Genomic DNA, 18,309 nt, shown 5'->3' with positions numbered 1-18,309 from the left:
AAACAGCAGGAGGCAATGGTTTCCCTCCTGAAAAGCCATGTACATCCTTTGACAGTACTGGGACGTGGCAAGAACAGGTCGCCTCTATAATAAGCCTGCCCAGCCATGGGTCTACAAGTCCTCAATGGTGGAGCCGGTAGAAGATGTTAGCATCTCAATGGCTGCAAAGCTGGACGAAGGCTGCAGCGGAACAAGATTCCCAGATGTCTTGGTCTCCTTGTCTCTGGATCAGTGTCTTGTTCTTTCAGAAGCCACGTGAAAGCTGATGTGCAGCAGCTTGTCCATGATGAAAGAAGTCATGCACAGGTGTCTTCTATGAAAAACAGCTTTTCCAGCACATTCCTCAAGCCTTATGGCAACCAGCTAATGGCAATAAGAGTAGGGTTGTGAGGTCTGGAAGCTCCTAGACATGAACTGGCACAAAGGTGGCAATTACAAGAAGGTCGTCTAGCACTTGGATGACACAGGAGTGTGGTTTGGTAGCTGAACTGTGACTGAACAGCCTTCTTCAGGATCTGCTGTACTCACCCCATATGAGGAGGGGCATAGAAAAGGTGCCCTAAAAATAACCTAATGTAATATTTTGTATTTCTTCCTGACTGGATAACCGTGTTGACCTTTACTGTGGTCGATAATACCAACAATGGCACACCATCATTTTTGGGACCTGAAACGTCAGGACCCTGATGGACAACCGTAATAGTGAATGTCCAGAGTGCTGCACAGCAGTCATGGCTCGAGAACTTGGGTGACACAGCATCAGTGTAGTTGCACTGAGCAAGACGTGGTAAGCAGGAAATTGTCAGCTCCAAGAACATGGAGGCAGCTATACCTTCTTCTGGAAGGGTAAACAGGAAGGAGAATACCAACTTCACAAAGTTGGTTTTGCCATTAAGAATGGCAAATGAGTTCCCTATTAAAATTTAATGAAAACCTTATGACTCTCCATTTTAAACTAGCAGAGAACCAATATGCCACTATCATCAACATGTATGCCCTTACTCTTGACACTGCCGATGAAATGAAGGAAGAAGTCTACGCCAACCTTGACAAAGTTCTTTCTGATGCTCTGGAGGGAGACGGACTTATTCTTCTTGGTGATTTCGGTGCCAATGTCAGAAGGGACTCTAACCTTTGGAATGGAACCATCGGCAAGGAAGGGGAGTAGCAAAGGTCAACTCCAGTGGCATCCTATTCTTGACCAAATGCATGAAACATGAACTTCTCATCACCAATGTCCTGTTCCACCAGAAAAACAGGCACAAGATATCTTGGCAACACCCACGATCTAAGAATTGACACCTGATTGCCAAGTGCCTATGAAGAGACACTTGGATTCTCTACCAAGAAACATCAAGACTAGTTTGAGAACAACCTAGAGATCCAATAGTTGATTGGTAACAAGTGCAAGGCCTTTTATGAATTGCAAAATGACATTAACTTGAAGCAAAAGAAATTGAATCTTCAACAAGTCAAGGAAGAGGTCCAAAAGAGGACCCGCAACATGAAGAATAAATGGTGGGAAGACGAGGCTAAGGAGATTCAACATCTACCTGACATCCACAATATGCGTGGTTTCTTCAGTGCCAGCAACGCCATCTCTGACCGAGCACTTGGGAACCCCAATACCCTTGTATCATAAGGATGGGGGAGACCTGATCACGGGAAGGGCAGCCATTCAATGCCCGTTGGAAGGAGCATTTTGAAGACGACCTCAATCGAGACTCTGCTGTTGACGAGAGTGTTCTCAGCTCTGTTCTGCAACATCTGGTCAGAGATGAACTTGGAATCCCTGCAACCCTTGACAAAGTGAGGAAAGTCGTCAGGCAGCTGAACAAGGCATCTGGAGCAGATAGAATCCCCGCTGAAATCTTCAAATGGTGGAGAGGAGCTCACATCACAGCTTCATGCCGTCATCTTGAGGATCTGGAACGATGAGAAAATCCCAGATGACCTCAGGGATTCTATGATTGTGACAGTCTTCAAGAAAGGAGACAAGTCTGACTGTGGAAACTACAGAGGGGATCGCCTTGGTGGGGTCCACCACAGAAAAGATCATTGTGAAAACCCTCCTGAACTCTCCCTCCACTTGCTGAAAAGTAGCTTCCAGAAGCTCAGCGTGAGTTTAGGGTATCAAGAGGCACAACTGACATGATCGTCACAGCTTGCTATCTGCAAGAGTAATTCTGGGAACAACATAAGCTTCTATATGTGGCCTTCTTTGACCTCACGAAAGCTTTCAACTCTGTCAACTGAGAAGTGTTGTGGATGATCCCTCTGAGGTATGGATGCCCACTGAAATTTGTCACGATTCTCTGCCTGGTCCATGACAGTATGCAAGTGGAGGTTTTCAGTAATGGATCTATCACAGATCCCTTTGAAGTTGAAATGGGAGTTAAGCAAGGCTGCATCATCACTCCAACACTCTCTTCAATATTCCTTGCCACGATGCTATATTTGACCACCAACAAACTTTCAGCCAGAGTGGAGCTAAACTACGGAATGGATGGTAAGCTGCTTAACCTCAGCCAACTCTAAGCAAAAACCAAGACCACCCCAACCTCAATCATTGAGCTCCAATACGCTGATGATGGTGTGTGGTCACTCGGAAATAGACCTTCCAGCAGTCATCAACATCATTACCAAGGCATGCATGAAAATGTGACTGATGCCTAACATTCAGAAGACTAAGGTCCTCTACCAATAGGCTCTTAATGAACAGTCCCCAGCTCCGATAATCCAGATCCATGGTGAGACGCTAGAGAACACTAAGTATTTCCTATGCCTCAGAAACCATCTCTCGCGGAAAGCTGACATCGACAAAGAAATCCAACATCGCCTCAAATGTGCAAATGTAGCCTTTGGATGCCTGAAGAAACGGGTGTTCAAAGATCATGACATTGGATCCAAAACCAAGCTCGTGGTTTATCAAGCAGTCATGATCCCTACCTTGTGTGGAGCTGAGACATGGACAACATACAGGAAACATCTAAAGTTGTTGGAGAAATACTATCAACGCTGCCTGCACAAGATCCTCTGAATCCAGTGAGAAGACAGATTCACCAACATTAGCATCCTCCTACAAGCAAACACCATGAGTATTGAAGCGATGATTATCCAACATCAACTTTGTTGGGCTGGCTGTGTCGTCTGGATGTCCAGACTCCCAAAGCAAGTTTTATTTTCCCAGCTCAGCCAAGGCTTATACTTAAGAGGAGAACAGAGAAAGCACTTCAGGGATGTCCTCAAGGCCAACTTAAAAAAATGCAGCATTGATGTCAGCTCTTGGGAGACAATACTGCCAGGACTGCCCCCAATGGAGGAAGAATCTGTTGCAGGGAACTCAGTACTTTGAAACTTCATGACGACACCAGGAGATAGAAAAGCGGGAGTGGCAGAAACAGCATGCTGCAGACTAAATGAAGAATCCAGCGCCACCCGCCTCACATGGAAACACATGTGCTAGCTTCAGCAGAGTCCTTTGATCCCAGATCAGCCTCATTAGCCATCTTCCAACACATAGATAAGACAATCATGAAAGATGAGCACTCTTGACTGCGAGGGATTGTCAAAACTTACATTGTTATTATTTGTATAAAAAACTGAGATTGTGTTTCTCGTTAGCTTCCTATTATAAGAAAATTGTAATCTAGGCCTGTTCAGAAAAAGTCATTAATTGTGGAAATCTAGATCAATTCCAGTTAGGGCTGCTGTATTTGGTCTCAACACTGTTTTAAAGCAAAAGGCAAGAGAGCTTCTGGGACCAAACTTAAAGAGGTCCCTCGCTCAAAACATGTTGTGCAAACCCTATTGATAAAAGTGGTAGTGGAATAAATATGCAGTTTCCGTACCTTTTTTTTTTTTTTACATGGAACAGGTTTGCACAAGATCAAAACCTTCATGTTCAGTTGGATAAACGAGTGCAGATTGGTTCACATATGTGAGCTTTATTGTAAATATAGTTCTCAAGTTCATGGTTCACCATTGAGATCACAAATTATTTATTCTCTCTTGATGAGGGAAGATGCTATGGAGGATATGTTTTCAACAATGGAGCAAAACACTTAACTTTATCCTTTGGCAGTGATAGTATGCAAGTATAAGCTAATCATTTCAAATTATTTAATAAACGACTTAAAGCAAAAGTAAGAACAGGCTTGCAATACAAAGCATTTATTGCTGCGGTTCAGTAGCCATTTTGTTTTGCATTTAGAGAATGCTTTCGATCCTCCTCCTTGAAACTGACTTCCTTCCCTTAATTGGCACTTTGAAAAAGGAGGAAAAGTCAGATATTACTTCCCAGATATATGTAATGGAAAAAAGGAACGCTGCCAACTTTACTTTCTGGTTTTGTTTCCATTACATTAGGATTATGGTAAGTGATAGAAGCTTAGAGATCATAAAACATTCATTAAAATAATGGCATTATCTTGTTAAGAGAAATTACTATTATTGCTCTAAGAGCACATTTCTTCCACTCTAGGTCTTGTGTCGTCAGTGTTTCCATTATCATTCTTTGTGCTGGAGACTTTACTAATCTGGGTTAAAAAATTCTCTGGAAACTTTATCTAAACACCTAAATCAGTCTTTGGCAAATAAGACGTTGTCTAGCAGTAGATGACTTCTTTGGAAAGTTGCTAGAGCAGTGGTTCTCAACCTTTATATACTCAAGGCACCCCTTGGAAAATGCCAGCTGTTAGCTTTCACTTCTTTTTTTTCTTTTTGTTTATGGAAAAATAACGGCAATTTTGTCTGTTGCAACAAACTAAAGAAGAGCACAAAAGGTCAGAAATGCTTTTGACACTGGATTCTTACTTGAGATTTCTGGATTTATCTTGTGAATCGTGTGGGTGCACACCTAATATTACTCAACCATGGCACCCTGGTTGAGGATCTCTGTGCTAAAGGAAAATGTGACTTCAAATTAAGCCCTGCAAGCAAGTGCAATTTGGACATTGACTGAGCCATAAAAGTGCTGAAAACCAGTTCAGCTTTAGTTTAACATGTATCAGCGTATCTGCAGTTTCCAGTTTTGCCACTTGTTTGCCTGTTGGTTGTGGACAAGATTATTCCCTGTGCAAACTGTAGGGAATTATTTGCTAATATGTTGTATAGAAAGGTGATTCGTTTTGCATATTGGGCGTATTTCATTTTTTCTTTACTTTGCGGTGTTTTCAAATATTCATATCATTTATTGTTTGAGTTTAGGTTCAAAATAAAAATATCTTTCTCTTACCATAATTGAAAAGAAGATTATCCATCATACCTGTCTCTGACATTTCCACTCTGGTTTTAAGAAAAGGAATCAGGAAGTGATTCCTGCCATTTTATAAGTCAGTGGTGCTCAACTTTCCAGCCTCATGTTGGATAAGAAGTACAGGGCTGGCTCACTCATGGGCTAGATCCCATGTGCTGGCCTGATCCTGTGTGCTGCATCTGGCTGCAGACCAGTGATCTAGTGCACAGGGCCACAATTTGGCAGCAGGGGAATAGCAACTAATTTTGCCACTTCCCCTCTAGCAAATTACCAGGTCTGTGGGGAGCCCCGGGGGCTGGATGACATGGCTCTGCAGGCCAGTGGTTGAGTATCACCTCTTATAAGCCTCTCTTCCGTTATGTCATTGCCTTTTAACTTTGGAAAGGTCTGGTTTTTCTGTGGTCAGAAACTAGCTAACTAAACTCTGTATGCAGCAGCAAAGCTCTGACCGAGCAAAAGCATCAAAACAAAATTCACTTTGAGATGTGTTTTGTGCACCTTATGTGCACCTTTTGTGCATCAGCCCATTGCACAGTTTAAGCTTGTGATGCTGAACAAAGAGGTTTAAGCAGAATTAAGTGCATCTGCACAAGGAGGTTGGATCAATGTAAATTAAATCATGATTCGGTTAAATTAGTTCAGTGACTCTACTGTAGGCTTACAAATGGCTTCAAATGAACAGTGTTTAGAACCGGGCTATTCACTGGTTTTTAGCTTTCTTCCTTATGGTATGGTTTGCTTACATAAAGGACTCAGACTCTATGATGGCTCATCTCCTAAAACTATGTTCATTCTTCCTTTTTTTGGTTGTCTGTTAAAAGATGATCTGCGATGTTTAAAACATTCAGCTCCCCCCCCCCTTTTTTTTTATTTCTTGATAACACAGAAAGAGGGCTTGACACCATTAGAAATTCAGTCTAGCCAAGGAAATCCTCATGGTAATGGCATTGAACCATCATGATTTACCAATTAGCAGATATATGGCTACTTGCACTGGCAGCCATAGAAATAGAATAGTACTAAGAGCCTACACAAGCAGTCTACCTGAGGTGCTGTCTATATTTTCACTCCTTAGTCATCCTCAGGAATTGAAGCACTTTAGTGTATGAACACAGTATAATTCCATTTCTGCTGTAGAAGCTGCAGCTTCTGACTTGTAATAAAAAGAGAAATTTATACAGGGCAATAGAAAGAGGTAAATGACAATGGGAGGATTTTACTGTATCTAAAATGTGATTAAGATCTTGCAGAGTTATATCATGTTCATTTCTCTTTGTCATTAAAGTGTGGTGTTCCCTTTCAAGAAGATGATGTGATTCTACTTAATGGCAATAAAGATGACATGGAAAATCTGAAGAAGAGAATGGAGGATAGAAGACTTAAAAATAAATTGGGAAAGGTAATGTTTCTATGTAGATTTAAAAAATGCAAGAATATTATAAAAGGGTGTTATCTGTAATGAAACCTTCTGTGAATGTATTTTGTGGCTGTGAGTTCAACTCCTAATTATGGGATTCTTCAGAGAGTCTCTGTGTTAAACTACCCTGATTTAGTATTTGTTGATAAATCTGTGTAGTTTACCTAGGACACACAGACAAAAATATGTTAGTCTTAACCATGACAAAATATTTTTAAGTGTTAGTTTTTACTTCATACAACTGTAAACCTAAATGGAACTTGGACTTCTGACATATTTGAAATTTGGACCCAAAAGTTTGGGTGGGGGAATGGCAAGTGATAGGAAATAGCAAACCCTTTCCATTTTTGGCGGTAGGGTTCATTTAGGTTTTATGTATGCTTGATTTTTTTTTTCTTTTTTTTTTTTTTTTTTTTTTTGAAAGCATCAGTTTTGAGAACTGATAAAGCCCCCTCTTGGTGGTACACACCTTTTCATTTCTTTAAGAAGCCTAACACTGGTATTCATAAAAGTATTAGTAGCTGTGGCAGCACACTTAAGAACAAAAAATTCATCATCTCCTTATCTGGATCACTAGGTGATAGAAAGGAACCTTAATAAGCCATCCTGTACTTATTTAGTCTGTTCAGCATTTGGGAATAGGTCCTATTATAATAGGTACTCTCTAGTTAGAATGTGACTGGCCCTGTTGGGCTTCAATGTATATACAAATCCAGCACAGTCCAAGAGATTTCCATTTGGTCAAATACAAGCCCCAAAATAGAAAGATCTTTCAGCGATGGAACTGCCAGCATCTTCCATAAATACCCCATGCTCCACTCTGCACCATTACCTCTGTTCTCCTACCAAGTCCAACTCCTTCATTCTGTTCCATGAAACAGGAACTTTGAGTTATAATGTGTGTAACAAGTCTAAATTCCTGTTTCCCTTTCTTATCTACTTTTGCATTCTCTGGCAATTATTTATTTTTAAGCTGTTTGTTTAAAAATAATAAACATCTTAAAAATAAGCTTCCTGTTGTTCATTTCCATTTTGAGCTTTGTTTCCTGTTCAAAACCCAAACTAAAATCATACATCTGTCTGAATATGGAATTAATTCTCCAAAACTAGGTAATAGAAATGTTTCCCCAATGCTGTTCTGCTAAGCTAAATACAGGAAGTCAGAAAGCCCAAAGCTGAATCGGTTCAATCTTCGCAGGTTAATCTAAGCTGCCTAGATTCAACCAATAAGCAAGTGAACAGACATTCATTTTTGTTTCCAAAAAAGCAGCCACATGCCTGCAGTGGCCCAGGTCAGTAGCCAGGGCGGGCACTAGAGCATGCCTCCCTGCTCAGCTGGAGCAGACAGCTTGGGCCAAGGCTAGCCTGCCCACCCTGCAAAAGGGGTTTTGTGAGGGAGATGGAAAGCATCATGGGATGCTGGGGGACTGTGAGTTAGCTTGAATCTCGAGGGGATCTGGGACAGAAATTCAATAAACCAATTTAATTGTAAATCAGTTGAGTCTGATACTACCTTCATCCAGGTTTATCTTAAACAAATTTTGACCATTTTAAAAGTGGCTTATGTGCACTGAACTTCTGTTGTGTTACAGATTTGAACTGGTTTCCAATCACTTGTAGCTGTTTACGTGTGAAACCTGTCTTAAGTGACCACTTAGAGATGAATGAGAAATGTATTGGGTTTGTGCTTTAGGGTTCCCTTATAATAAACATTTAATGCAGGTGATTGCCAAGTAAGGTTCTACACCAGGGGCAAGTAATTATTTCTGGTGGAGGGCCGCTTAACAAGTTTTGGTGAGGTGCTGAGGGCCACAAGGATAGCCCTGCCCCTTGACAGGTGCCCCACCCCCTTGTCACCATCTTGTAACCAGAAGTCCTGACCCCTAACCTTTGCATTTGTGAGTCTCTCCCCTTGCCCAGGAAATACTCCTTTTGGGGTGGAGAGCAGTTTGCTTGTATATTGTGTCGGGGTGTGGCAGGTGTGGTTGGGGGGATGTGTGGGGTGTGGATATGGTGCAGAGGCAGTTTGTGGGGGCATAGGGGTGTGTGGGGGTATGTGGTTGAGGTGTGGGGTGTGTGGGTGTATGTATGTGGGGTGGGTATGGTGGGGGTCAGGGTGTGGGTTTACATTTGTGGGGTGTGTGGCTGTAGTGCATCAGACAGTGTTGTGTGTGGGGGTATGGAGGGGGTGTCAGGGGGTGTGGGTACGTGTGTGGGGTGTGGGTGGGTTGGGTGTGCACATGTGGGGGCTTTCTCCCTGCCTGCCCTTTGTGATGGGACTGAGCCTAGCCCTCTGTGGGCAGGGGATGGAGAAGGGGAAGGGACTTGGCGCTGCCTGCCTGGCTCACAGCATGCTGCAAAGGGCAGGAAAGCAGCTGCCACCACTGGCAGCAACAGAAACCCCTGTGAGATGGGAGAGGGGCAGACAGCTGAGCCTGGCATCACCAGCTCTCTTAGTCTCTGTCCCATACCTTCTGCTGCTGTTGCTCCTCTATCACCTGCCTGTGTGGTGGGGTTGCACCAAGTGCATGCTGGCTCCTGCTACTGTTGCTCCCCCTCCTGTCTGTCCCTGCCTGCCTGGTGGGGCTTTGTGAGCAGTCGAGCTCCTCCACTCCCCCCCCCCCCCCCCCACATGAGCAGGATCGGAGTGAACTGGAGGCAGAGCTCACCCCTCTCCATCAACGCTGCAGCTTGCCCTTCCTACCTGCCCAGAGCGCTGCAGCAGGGACAGCTTCTGGGCTCCCTCAGCTTCCAGCAACTCCTCCTTTCCCTGGTGGAGTGCTCCAGGCAGCAGGTACGTACACACATACACATGTGTACGTGTATACATACACACGCTATATAAAAAACTAAGAATTTATTTTTGAGTTATTATGCAATCACCTGCACATACACTATACAAATCATGACAAAAATATTTTTTGTAATAAAATTAAAATATGTTACGGTAGGTGTTTGACTTTTAGTGTATGATTCAGTTTTTTTCTGGTTCTAAGATAGCAACTTCCCCCTCCCAAAAGGAGTATTTCTGGGGGGCAAAAGGAGGGACTTCTGGTGGCAAAGGTCAGGGGTTGAGGGTGGGATTTCTGGTCCCAAAATGGCAACCAGGATGTGGGGCACCTGTCAAGGGGCGGGGCCACCCATGCAGCCCTTGATCGCTCACCAAACCTTGTTAAGCAGTCCTCTGCCGAAAATAATTGCCTGCCCCTGGTGCACATGGTTCTGGGTAAAGCTTTTCTATCACGAGAACAAAGCTTCTAGGTTATTTGAATGTGTATGCAGCCTTGGTGTGTTGTTTTTTTTCCCCTTGCTCTCTCCCCCAGCGCTGTGAACAGTTGGTCACCATCCTCTTTATAACAACCTCTATCTACTGGAAGACTTAATGGTGCTTCCCCCTTACCTTGACTAAATAAACCAAACTGCTTCATGTTCTAGCCAAAATAATAATGTATTAGAAGTGCCTGATATAAATAGTGTATGCTATGCTGAAAGCTGTTCTCAGTCCAAAAAGCTAGTAATTGATGATTGCCCTATAGCAGCTAGATTATCATTTGCCCTCCCAACTTGAATGATCAGAACTCGTATATAAATCTGGCATCCATACAATATTGTTTTCTTACCTAGTTTCAGGAACAAGAAGTTTCTGGTCATATTAGCTCCTTTAAAAAAAAAAAAAATAAAGTTGTAAAGTCTTGGTTGCTGTTAAGTGACCAGTTGTCAGATTTGGTGCACAGAGCATCAGAATGAATGTTTTGCTTGCTTCCTTACATACCCTCTCTGTTTTGAAAGGAGACAAACCATAGAAACATACACAGATGTACGTTTCGGTGTCATCCCTGTCTATGCTAGCAAAGATGGAAGCACGGAGAAGAGATTAGTATTTGCGCATGCATAACAGCAAATGATCACGAGAAATCTGCCTGGTTTTATTATGGTAGCCTTTTACCACCACCTTCTGGATGAGATCTAGAGCAGCATCTACTACTATGTTACTTGCTTTCCCCTAACGTTGTCTCCTGTCTTTGTAGACTCCACAGCATATTCTAAATGTATGTTGAGCTTTTCCTTCTTTGGATTTAGTTGAGTCATTCTTTGCAACGTGTAAAATTCTTCTGAGACGTTACTAAGTCAGTATTTGTATAACATTTATACAACAAATACTGCTATAGTTTGCAGGGCGGGGTTTAATATGATAGGTCTGGGGGCGGGAGGTACACGCACAAGTAGACTTTTAACTTTTTTTTTTTTTGTATGTTGTGTGCTTTTTGTTAGCTTGGTTCATTTTAAAGAAGAAACCAATCAAGCCAAAAATTGATTTTAGGCAGCTTAGTTTCAGCCTGTGCATTGTTTCGCCAAGGCATCTGTGAGGTCACCAAAGAGCATTATTTTTTCCAGATTGAAAGGGTATGTAAAGCTTAAAGCAACTGTATGGAAAGATCAGTTATTTTATAAAATGTACAAGCATAACAAATAAAATTATGTCTCTAAAACACAAAATTGACATTAAGTGACACATGCAGCTTTTTAAAATAGGTTCTCAGCTTCTTGCTTATATTGTTTCAGAAATCGAAGAAATGCAAGGCAGCAGAATCAGTTTCTCAACAGGACGCCACTGAAGGTAATGTTCTCACAACTTCAGGTTGGCTTTACCATTTGAGTTATGAAACAAGTTAATGATTCAGTTGGGGGGGTTTTCTTTCTTTTGCAGGTTCTCCCGGACCGTCCAAAGTAAAGAATGTAAATGATGACCTGAAATCTAGTTCTGGAGAAAAGAAACAGATTATATTCACCAAAGGCACAGGTCAGTGTGCATGTGTCCTAGTGTAACTGAACAATTTTGTAAATTCCTCCACTTTTGTTAAAATCATTTTAACAAAACCATTTTGAATTACTTCATGCCACATGTTTAGCTGGGTTTTTATACAGTACATTTGTGCAGTGACCTTGCAAACACTTTGCATATACGTGTATTAATTTTTAAACTGTTCATAAGATGTTAAAATCTGCCTATATAAAGCCCATTAAGAGGTAATATTCAAACTTGTATGCAGGTTTGTATATATTCCAAAAAGTCACGGGGGGGTGGGGGGGGTCCTACAAAGTTCTGCCTTGGACCCTTTCTCTCCATGCTCTACACATTATTCTGCATAATCTCATTCACAGATACACATTCAACTGCCATGTCTTAGTCAACAGCTCTCAGATCTACCCCTCTATTCCAGACCTGTCGTCTTCTGTGCAAACTAAAATCTTGTGTGCATCTCTGACATCCCTTTGTGCATGACTAGCCATCTAGTCATTTGCTCTTACTCTACATTGCTAGCCGATCTCTTAATCCCTCCACTCTCACCGGTCACCCTATCTCCTTTTCCCCAAATAATGTGGACAGCATCACCAATCTGCCAGTTGTTCATTCCCATAGCATGGGCATCATCTTTCATTCAGCCCTCTCTATATCTTCACATCCAAGCCCTAAATCTTACCGATTCTCGCTTTAAAGATTCAAGAAGCATAATTTTGTGGACATTTCTTTCAAAGGAAACAAACCCTCTTTGCATATTTTAATAATTTGCTAGTCCTCCAGTTAGCTACTGCTCTGCTATCATTAAGGACATTCAGCAGCAAGCGTGAAACTGAGATTGAATTTGGCTGCCTTTTAATCCCAAGGAGGCAGCACCAGTTTAGGTAACATATATATATTTTGCATAATTCATTTGCTCTGTTGCTTTCATTCTTATGGATTTTTTTTTTTTTTATCCAGAGATTGGGGGGGGAAAAAACCCTCGTATGTTTTAAAATTAGTTATTGTTTAGAAATGAGTCATTTTCTGAAGGGAAAATAATCTGAAGAATCTGATATTAAATAATGAGCTTTAGTGTTTCCCTGTGATGAGCCTAGAGTATTTACATTATAAATGTCCTATCTTCTCCTCCGTACAGAGCTGCAGATTTCATCAGTCTATAATGGATCGTGTTTAAATTGTTGTTCATCCCAGTTTCTTCTAATTGCTCGTGGGTGTCTGTGCAGTCTCGAATAACACTTGAAATTAATTTCGCACAGCACATAATGCAAAGGGGAAAAAATCACTTGACCCTTTTTGAAATGACAGGTCACTGGTTTCTGTCTGGAGACCTAGTTGCTTTAATGAACTAGGGAAAAAAATGAAAAACAAAGCTTAGGTGGAGACATGAGGTAGGCTGTGGGCAGGGAGGAAATGAGCTTTGTTTGATGCTGTCCCTTGAAGGTGCATTAATTTATTACAAGTTGCGTTTTTGCGTTTTTTTTCTAAATGTGTTGGTGCTGTTGTCTTCCCAGTGTTAATTCTGGGGGATAACCATGAAGCTGAGAGAAAGGAAAACAGCTGTCTAGGTGAACCCTTTGCTTATCTTTTCCTGTTGAATGAGTTATGTTAATGGTGACGTTTTCCAAAATGAGAAGGCTACAATACTGCATTACTTAATACTGTGCATGTAGGGTTCATAATTGCTTGTATAGATCAATTAGTAAACATGCAGACAGGCTTCCAACTAACTGTTTCTGTGCCTAAAATGTACTCGTTGTAGGCAGTTTAGGGGAGACTTTTGTGCTGTTTTTTCTCTTTGGTTGTGAGCCACAACTGCAGCTTTTCAGAAATACTTTTGTGTGTCCTTTGACAACATGGTGGTAGCAGCAGGTGAAGTGCATAGAAGTGGTGTCACAAATAATGGGGCAGGCATTTTCCTGGCTTCAATGAGAAATGATTAAATGACTTTCAGGCCATTGTTGTTGTCTATAGGGACTTCATAAAGGATAAAGGGAGTAGATAGATTCCCAGGTGATAAATGTCACGAGTGTTGCCTTTGGCATTTGACAGCTATTTTTCAAGCAATAGTTAGGGGGAGAAATCCTTCCACCTTTGTGTGAAGACTGGAGCTTAGAGCTTTCTCTTTGGCTTGCTGCAACTGATGCTGCTAGTACTATGTTAGGGTATGTGCATTCATAGGAAAGAAACCTACTTCCCAAGCTGTGCATTGAACAGACATTTTAATGAGTCTGGAAAGGAGTATGAATTACATGACTTAAACATATTTTTCCCTAGTCTACCAGAGATGTTCCTGGCAGGCCAATTTCTGAATCTCTTGGAGTTGTAGAAATGACTGGAAAAAAAAAAAAAAAAAAAAGACTAATATGCAAGTGCAAAAAAGCTAAAATGTCTTGTGTTTCTGTTCCTTTTTTTTTTCCCCTCCCTCCCCAATAGAGGCTATTGGAAGTTCATCAACTGTGCCAGGAAAAGCTGCTTCATCTGGTACCACCAAGAGATGTATCACGGAGAGGGAGGATAAATCGGAGGCATACAAATCTATTTTTACATCACACAGCTCAGCAAAACGCTCCAAGGAAGAATCTTCCAATTGGATTACTCACACAGCATACTATTTCTGAAACAATACTCTGCATGATTGTAACAGGCAGTTCCGCTTTCCTTCCTTAGGCTTTTTTCTGGAAAACTGATACAGTGTATTCATTTATAATCAGATGTTATTTGGAATTACTCAATTTGCAAGTTGTTTATAACTTTCTGAATAGCCAATACACTTTGCTTCCCTGTAGATACTGTTAGGTAAGAAGAAGATGGCAGTCATCCTTGTCCTAATAAAATCAGGAAGTCTTTGTAAATTCAAAATTCTGCAGGCTCATTCTGTCATCTTCAGTCACAATGACTTGTGTCTTGCTCTTGGTTCCAGTGTAAGTGAAGGGCACAGTTAAAAATACACTTTTCTGTGCTATCAATTTTAGCTGAAACTGTCATTGCACTTTTGTTTGGATTCAGTAAGAAGGCTGAACTTTTTTTGTAACTACCTAACATTGCTTACAACCAATAAAAGAACAATGAGACTGCCATATGACTCCAGGACAGACACTGAAAGTGCTCTACAGAACCAAGAAAAGGGAAAAACATGCTGGTTATGAGGGTTAAATTAGCTAAGGTATGAAAAAGCAATCTTAGAAGTAAAGAGAGATATTTTTTTACAAGAACTGTCTGTTCCATTTATCTGAAAAATATAAAGATCTTAGCAAAATGCATGGATTAGCAGACAAAACGGCCATAGTTTTGGAGTCCTGACCCACCAAAGCAAGTAGGGCAAATCACTATGTCTGTGTATTTGTAAAATGGGATTAAGACCTCCTTTTCTAAAAATGCTTTGGCATCTACTGATGGAAAAATCTATAAAAGATGGGTATCGTGGCTAGCACCATCTGGTTAAAGCCCATTTATGATTCTAGCACATGAAAATGCAGATCATGGGTCCATACACACATTGAAAGAACAGTGATTCTGGTACAAGGGTTTGGATGGAAGTGCAGACAATCGCAGAGCACTCCTTGGGCCAATTGCTAACACAATCAGTTTTTGAAAATGTATTTGTGTGCAAAGTAGATTCTGCAGTTTGGCCCATTTGCTGGTTTTCGTATCAAAATCTAAGACTTAAGCAAAATTAAGGAGTTTGCTTTTATGTATTTTAAATGTTTTCTGTGCTGAATAGCAGCTGTTCACAGTGACTGCCTAAGGAAGGTGGGGAGGGGAGGGAGTAATTGGATCTGAAAACTTCAAGGTCTCTTCCCAGCTGTTTTTCTGACAGTGCTAATTTCATTCTTTCAATGCAGTTTAATTGAGGGTAGTTTAGACTGTGGAAGAGCAGGCTCTGCATTTCAATGCATATTCTGGTTCTTCCTTGGAAGTGCATGCAGGAGTGTTTGGAGGATTTTTCTATCATAGGACGAATCTCAGAACTCATCCATGGGTGGAAGGGATAAAAAGCTGTGGGCTAAATTTTTGGAGAGTTTCCAAAAAACTTAAATTTGTGAAGGCAAATATTTCCTTTGTATTATAGTGTTATATGTCCAAATGCCATTCACAGGCAGGCTTTTGTGTGCGCAAACAGTTGTGCCCACATACTCTAGTATGCTTTGATAAAGACCATTTTAAACCTGGGCCCTGTATTTCTGTCCGTGGAATGATTCTCTTTCTTTATGCATACTGGTTCGCAGTAAGTGAAATGTGCTGCCTTCAAAACAGCTCCATAACCCATGATGCTAGATTCCTAGCCGTAGACTATTAAAACACAATGAACATTTTGGGGGTTTTAAATTGAGGTAAGTCTCAAAACTTATATATAAGGGTGTTTCAGAAAGTAACGGTAATTTTGAAATAAAACTGATTTTGCATGTAGTGATGGTTTACAGGAGCACATTACTTCTCTACGTAGTTGCAAACAATTGGCGCATTCAACAGTGCCGCCATCTGTGGTTCCCCCCTGTTGTGTAGTTTTTTCCTACTTTGCCAGACCATACAGTGTGGGCAACCATTTTGTCATTACTTTCTGAAATGCCCTTGGAGATGAGACTGCTACTATGCGGAGCAAGAAATAGCATCTTGCTCTTATTTTTATTAAGTCTCTCCGTGTAATTTTGTTTGAAGAAAAGTGGTTGATCATGTCATATGACCACAGATATTCATGTTAGCATGCATGGGGCACACTATCCCAATGCTTATGATGTTTGAATTGAGCAATGGTTAGTTTATTGTGAGCTTTCCTTAGTCAATAATTCTGTTATGTTATGAGTCTCAATTTAGACAGTAATTACCTACATAAAGTGATCAAAGTAAAGTCTGGAAGCTTCCCCTTTTCCCCTCCCCCTCCCTTCACTACACATTTTCACTAGCCTTGGTTCAAACTAACCAGGATAGAATTACAATAAGTAGGAAGATATTTAAAGCTACTGCACAATATAACGTAGTTACTTTTGTATGTTAAAATGATTAATTAGTCTTGTAATTTATTTTGAAAAGTGTCTCCATTTGTAATCTGTAATAGTTAATTGGAAATTCAGATGATTTGTTTATGTTTGCACAGGTAGTCTTTCTGATTCATGTGTGTTGAATGCAACTGCTGATATTTTCTTATTATTTTGATAAGCATAATTAAGCAATTGTTTCCACAGTTGGTTTGTCATGGAATTTTACATGGTAAGCATTTTTGTTTTCCAAATATAGGATACAGTCTCGTATTTTTTCGCATCAAAACAGTTTGCATTTCAGTTGAGCTTCAATGAATCACTTTGCTACATTTGTCTATGTGCTAGCATGAGCTTTATTCTTCCTGTATTTTTTCTCTTCATTATTATTCTCTTTATTATTTGGTAAGGGCAGACAGTAAGCTCAATGCAGGAAAAGATGCACAATGACAGTCACTTCTCTTCTTTTGCAGTCTAATTCTATTTTGAGAGTGTGCACTTAACTCCTACTTTTTATTTTATTGGGCTGCATTTCTTTTATTTTTGGAACATATACCAGCCCCATGAGATTATAGTTTAGTTCTTATTTTATTTGGTTATTACGTATTGCTTTGCTACCATGTAAAAGAATATGAGCATAAATATTTTAGAACTTGGAGTGAGCAATATTGTTTTCTTTCCTTGACCGTTGTTTCTGGATGTTAGTATTAATGCCCTGGCTTTCTTACACGAGTTTAAACCTAAGCTTTTTAAATAGGATCCAGCCTGCTAAGTCATTCCCTGCTCATTTGAGGCATTTTGGTGATCTCCTTTTTGGTCTTTTTTTTTTCTCTTGATCATGTATTTCACAATATGCTCATGACTTCCACAATAATTTTAAGTACATTCTGATTTTCATTATATACTAGGCAATTTATGCCGTGCTCTTCTTGCAAATTAGGTTTGTTTTTAGAACGTGGCAGTTTGTTTTAATGTTCTTTCTCAGAGGATTTTGTTTGGTTGTTTACCATCCAAGTTTTGTGGAAGAATTTCTTAAACATTTTTGGTTTGTACAAGCTTTTGTTAGTGTCACTTTATATCTTCCCTTGGGCCCCCCCTTACAAAAATCCGCTGTGAAGGAATTTGATATATTGCTGGCACACATCGTAATCCATTGCTACAGCTGACTTTTGTGTATAGAATTGACTGCTCAACATAAAATACACGAACAAAGCACTGACGTTTTGGTGGTTAGTAGGCTGAGTTAAGCAATTGAGGGTAGACTGTTGACTTATTCTAGATTCTGTGAAATCTCACTATACTTTGCTTTGGGATGCTTGCCTGGTTTTTAAGTGTTTTGCATCTTAATTTGTTTTTAGGTGAGCAAATTTTCATGTTGGTGGAAGTTGAAGGACTGGAAAAGTTTGGGGTCTGAAGTCTTCCCTGTCTTAATGAGAGCTGCAGCATGGGCAATATTAGTGGAGGCATGTGTGTTGACTGTGTTCTGGGAAGATTGCAAAAGAGTTTTACTTTAATGTACTTCAAACCATGGCCTGAGAAGCACTGAAAGGAGCCAGTTTAGTACCAGTTATGTATTTGAGTTGGGCGTGGGGTGGAGGCAGCGTTGGGGTTGTGACATGAAACCTGTCTACTTGGAATGGGACTGAAATTCTTCACTTGCTTTACATAGACAATAACTGGTTAATTTTGATCACAACTTGCAAGGGCCAAATAAACAGGGAAATGAAATGCTTTACATTCTCTTGACAGACCTCTGAACCATCTAGGCTCTGCAGCGTTCTGTGCTCTGGTGAAGCTTTTGTACTGGCACAGCTGGAAAATCCAGCATATTTCAATTCTGAATATTCAGGGAAGATCA

The 18,309-nt window shown here is 40.7% G+C and overlaps 1 protein-coding gene across 1 annotated transcript in view; it reads left to right on the top strand.

Annotated features, from left to right (window-relative positions):
- Positions 1 to 17,109, top strand: part of RTF2 (replication termination factor 2) — a 51,903-nt gene extending 34,794 nt beyond the window's left edge. The window contains exons 6-9 of the mRNA XM_014609666.3: positions 6,543 to 6,656; positions 11,238 to 11,292; positions 11,383 to 11,475; positions 13,912 to 17,109. Coding sequence (XP_014465152.1) covers positions 6,543 to 6,656; positions 11,238 to 11,292; positions 11,383 to 11,475; positions 13,912 to 14,096 — 447 coding nt within the window. The 3' untranslated portion in view covers positions 14,097 to 17,109. The remainder of the gene's footprint in view (positions 1 to 6,542; positions 6,657 to 11,237; positions 11,293 to 11,382; positions 11,476 to 13,911) is intronic.
- Positions 17,110 to 18,309: the final 1,200 nt, after the last annotated feature.

Source organism: Alligator mississippiensis, chromosome 9, assembly GCF_030867095.1.
Source record: "Alligator mississippiensis isolate rAllMis1 chromosome 9, rAllMis1, whole genome shotgun sequence".
Classification (NCBI taxonomy): domain Eukaryota; kingdom Metazoa; phylum Chordata; order Crocodylia; family Alligatoridae; genus Alligator; species Alligator mississippiensis.
Note: the sequence above shows the minus strand (reverse complement) of the source record. Positions and strands in the feature narration are given on the sequence as shown.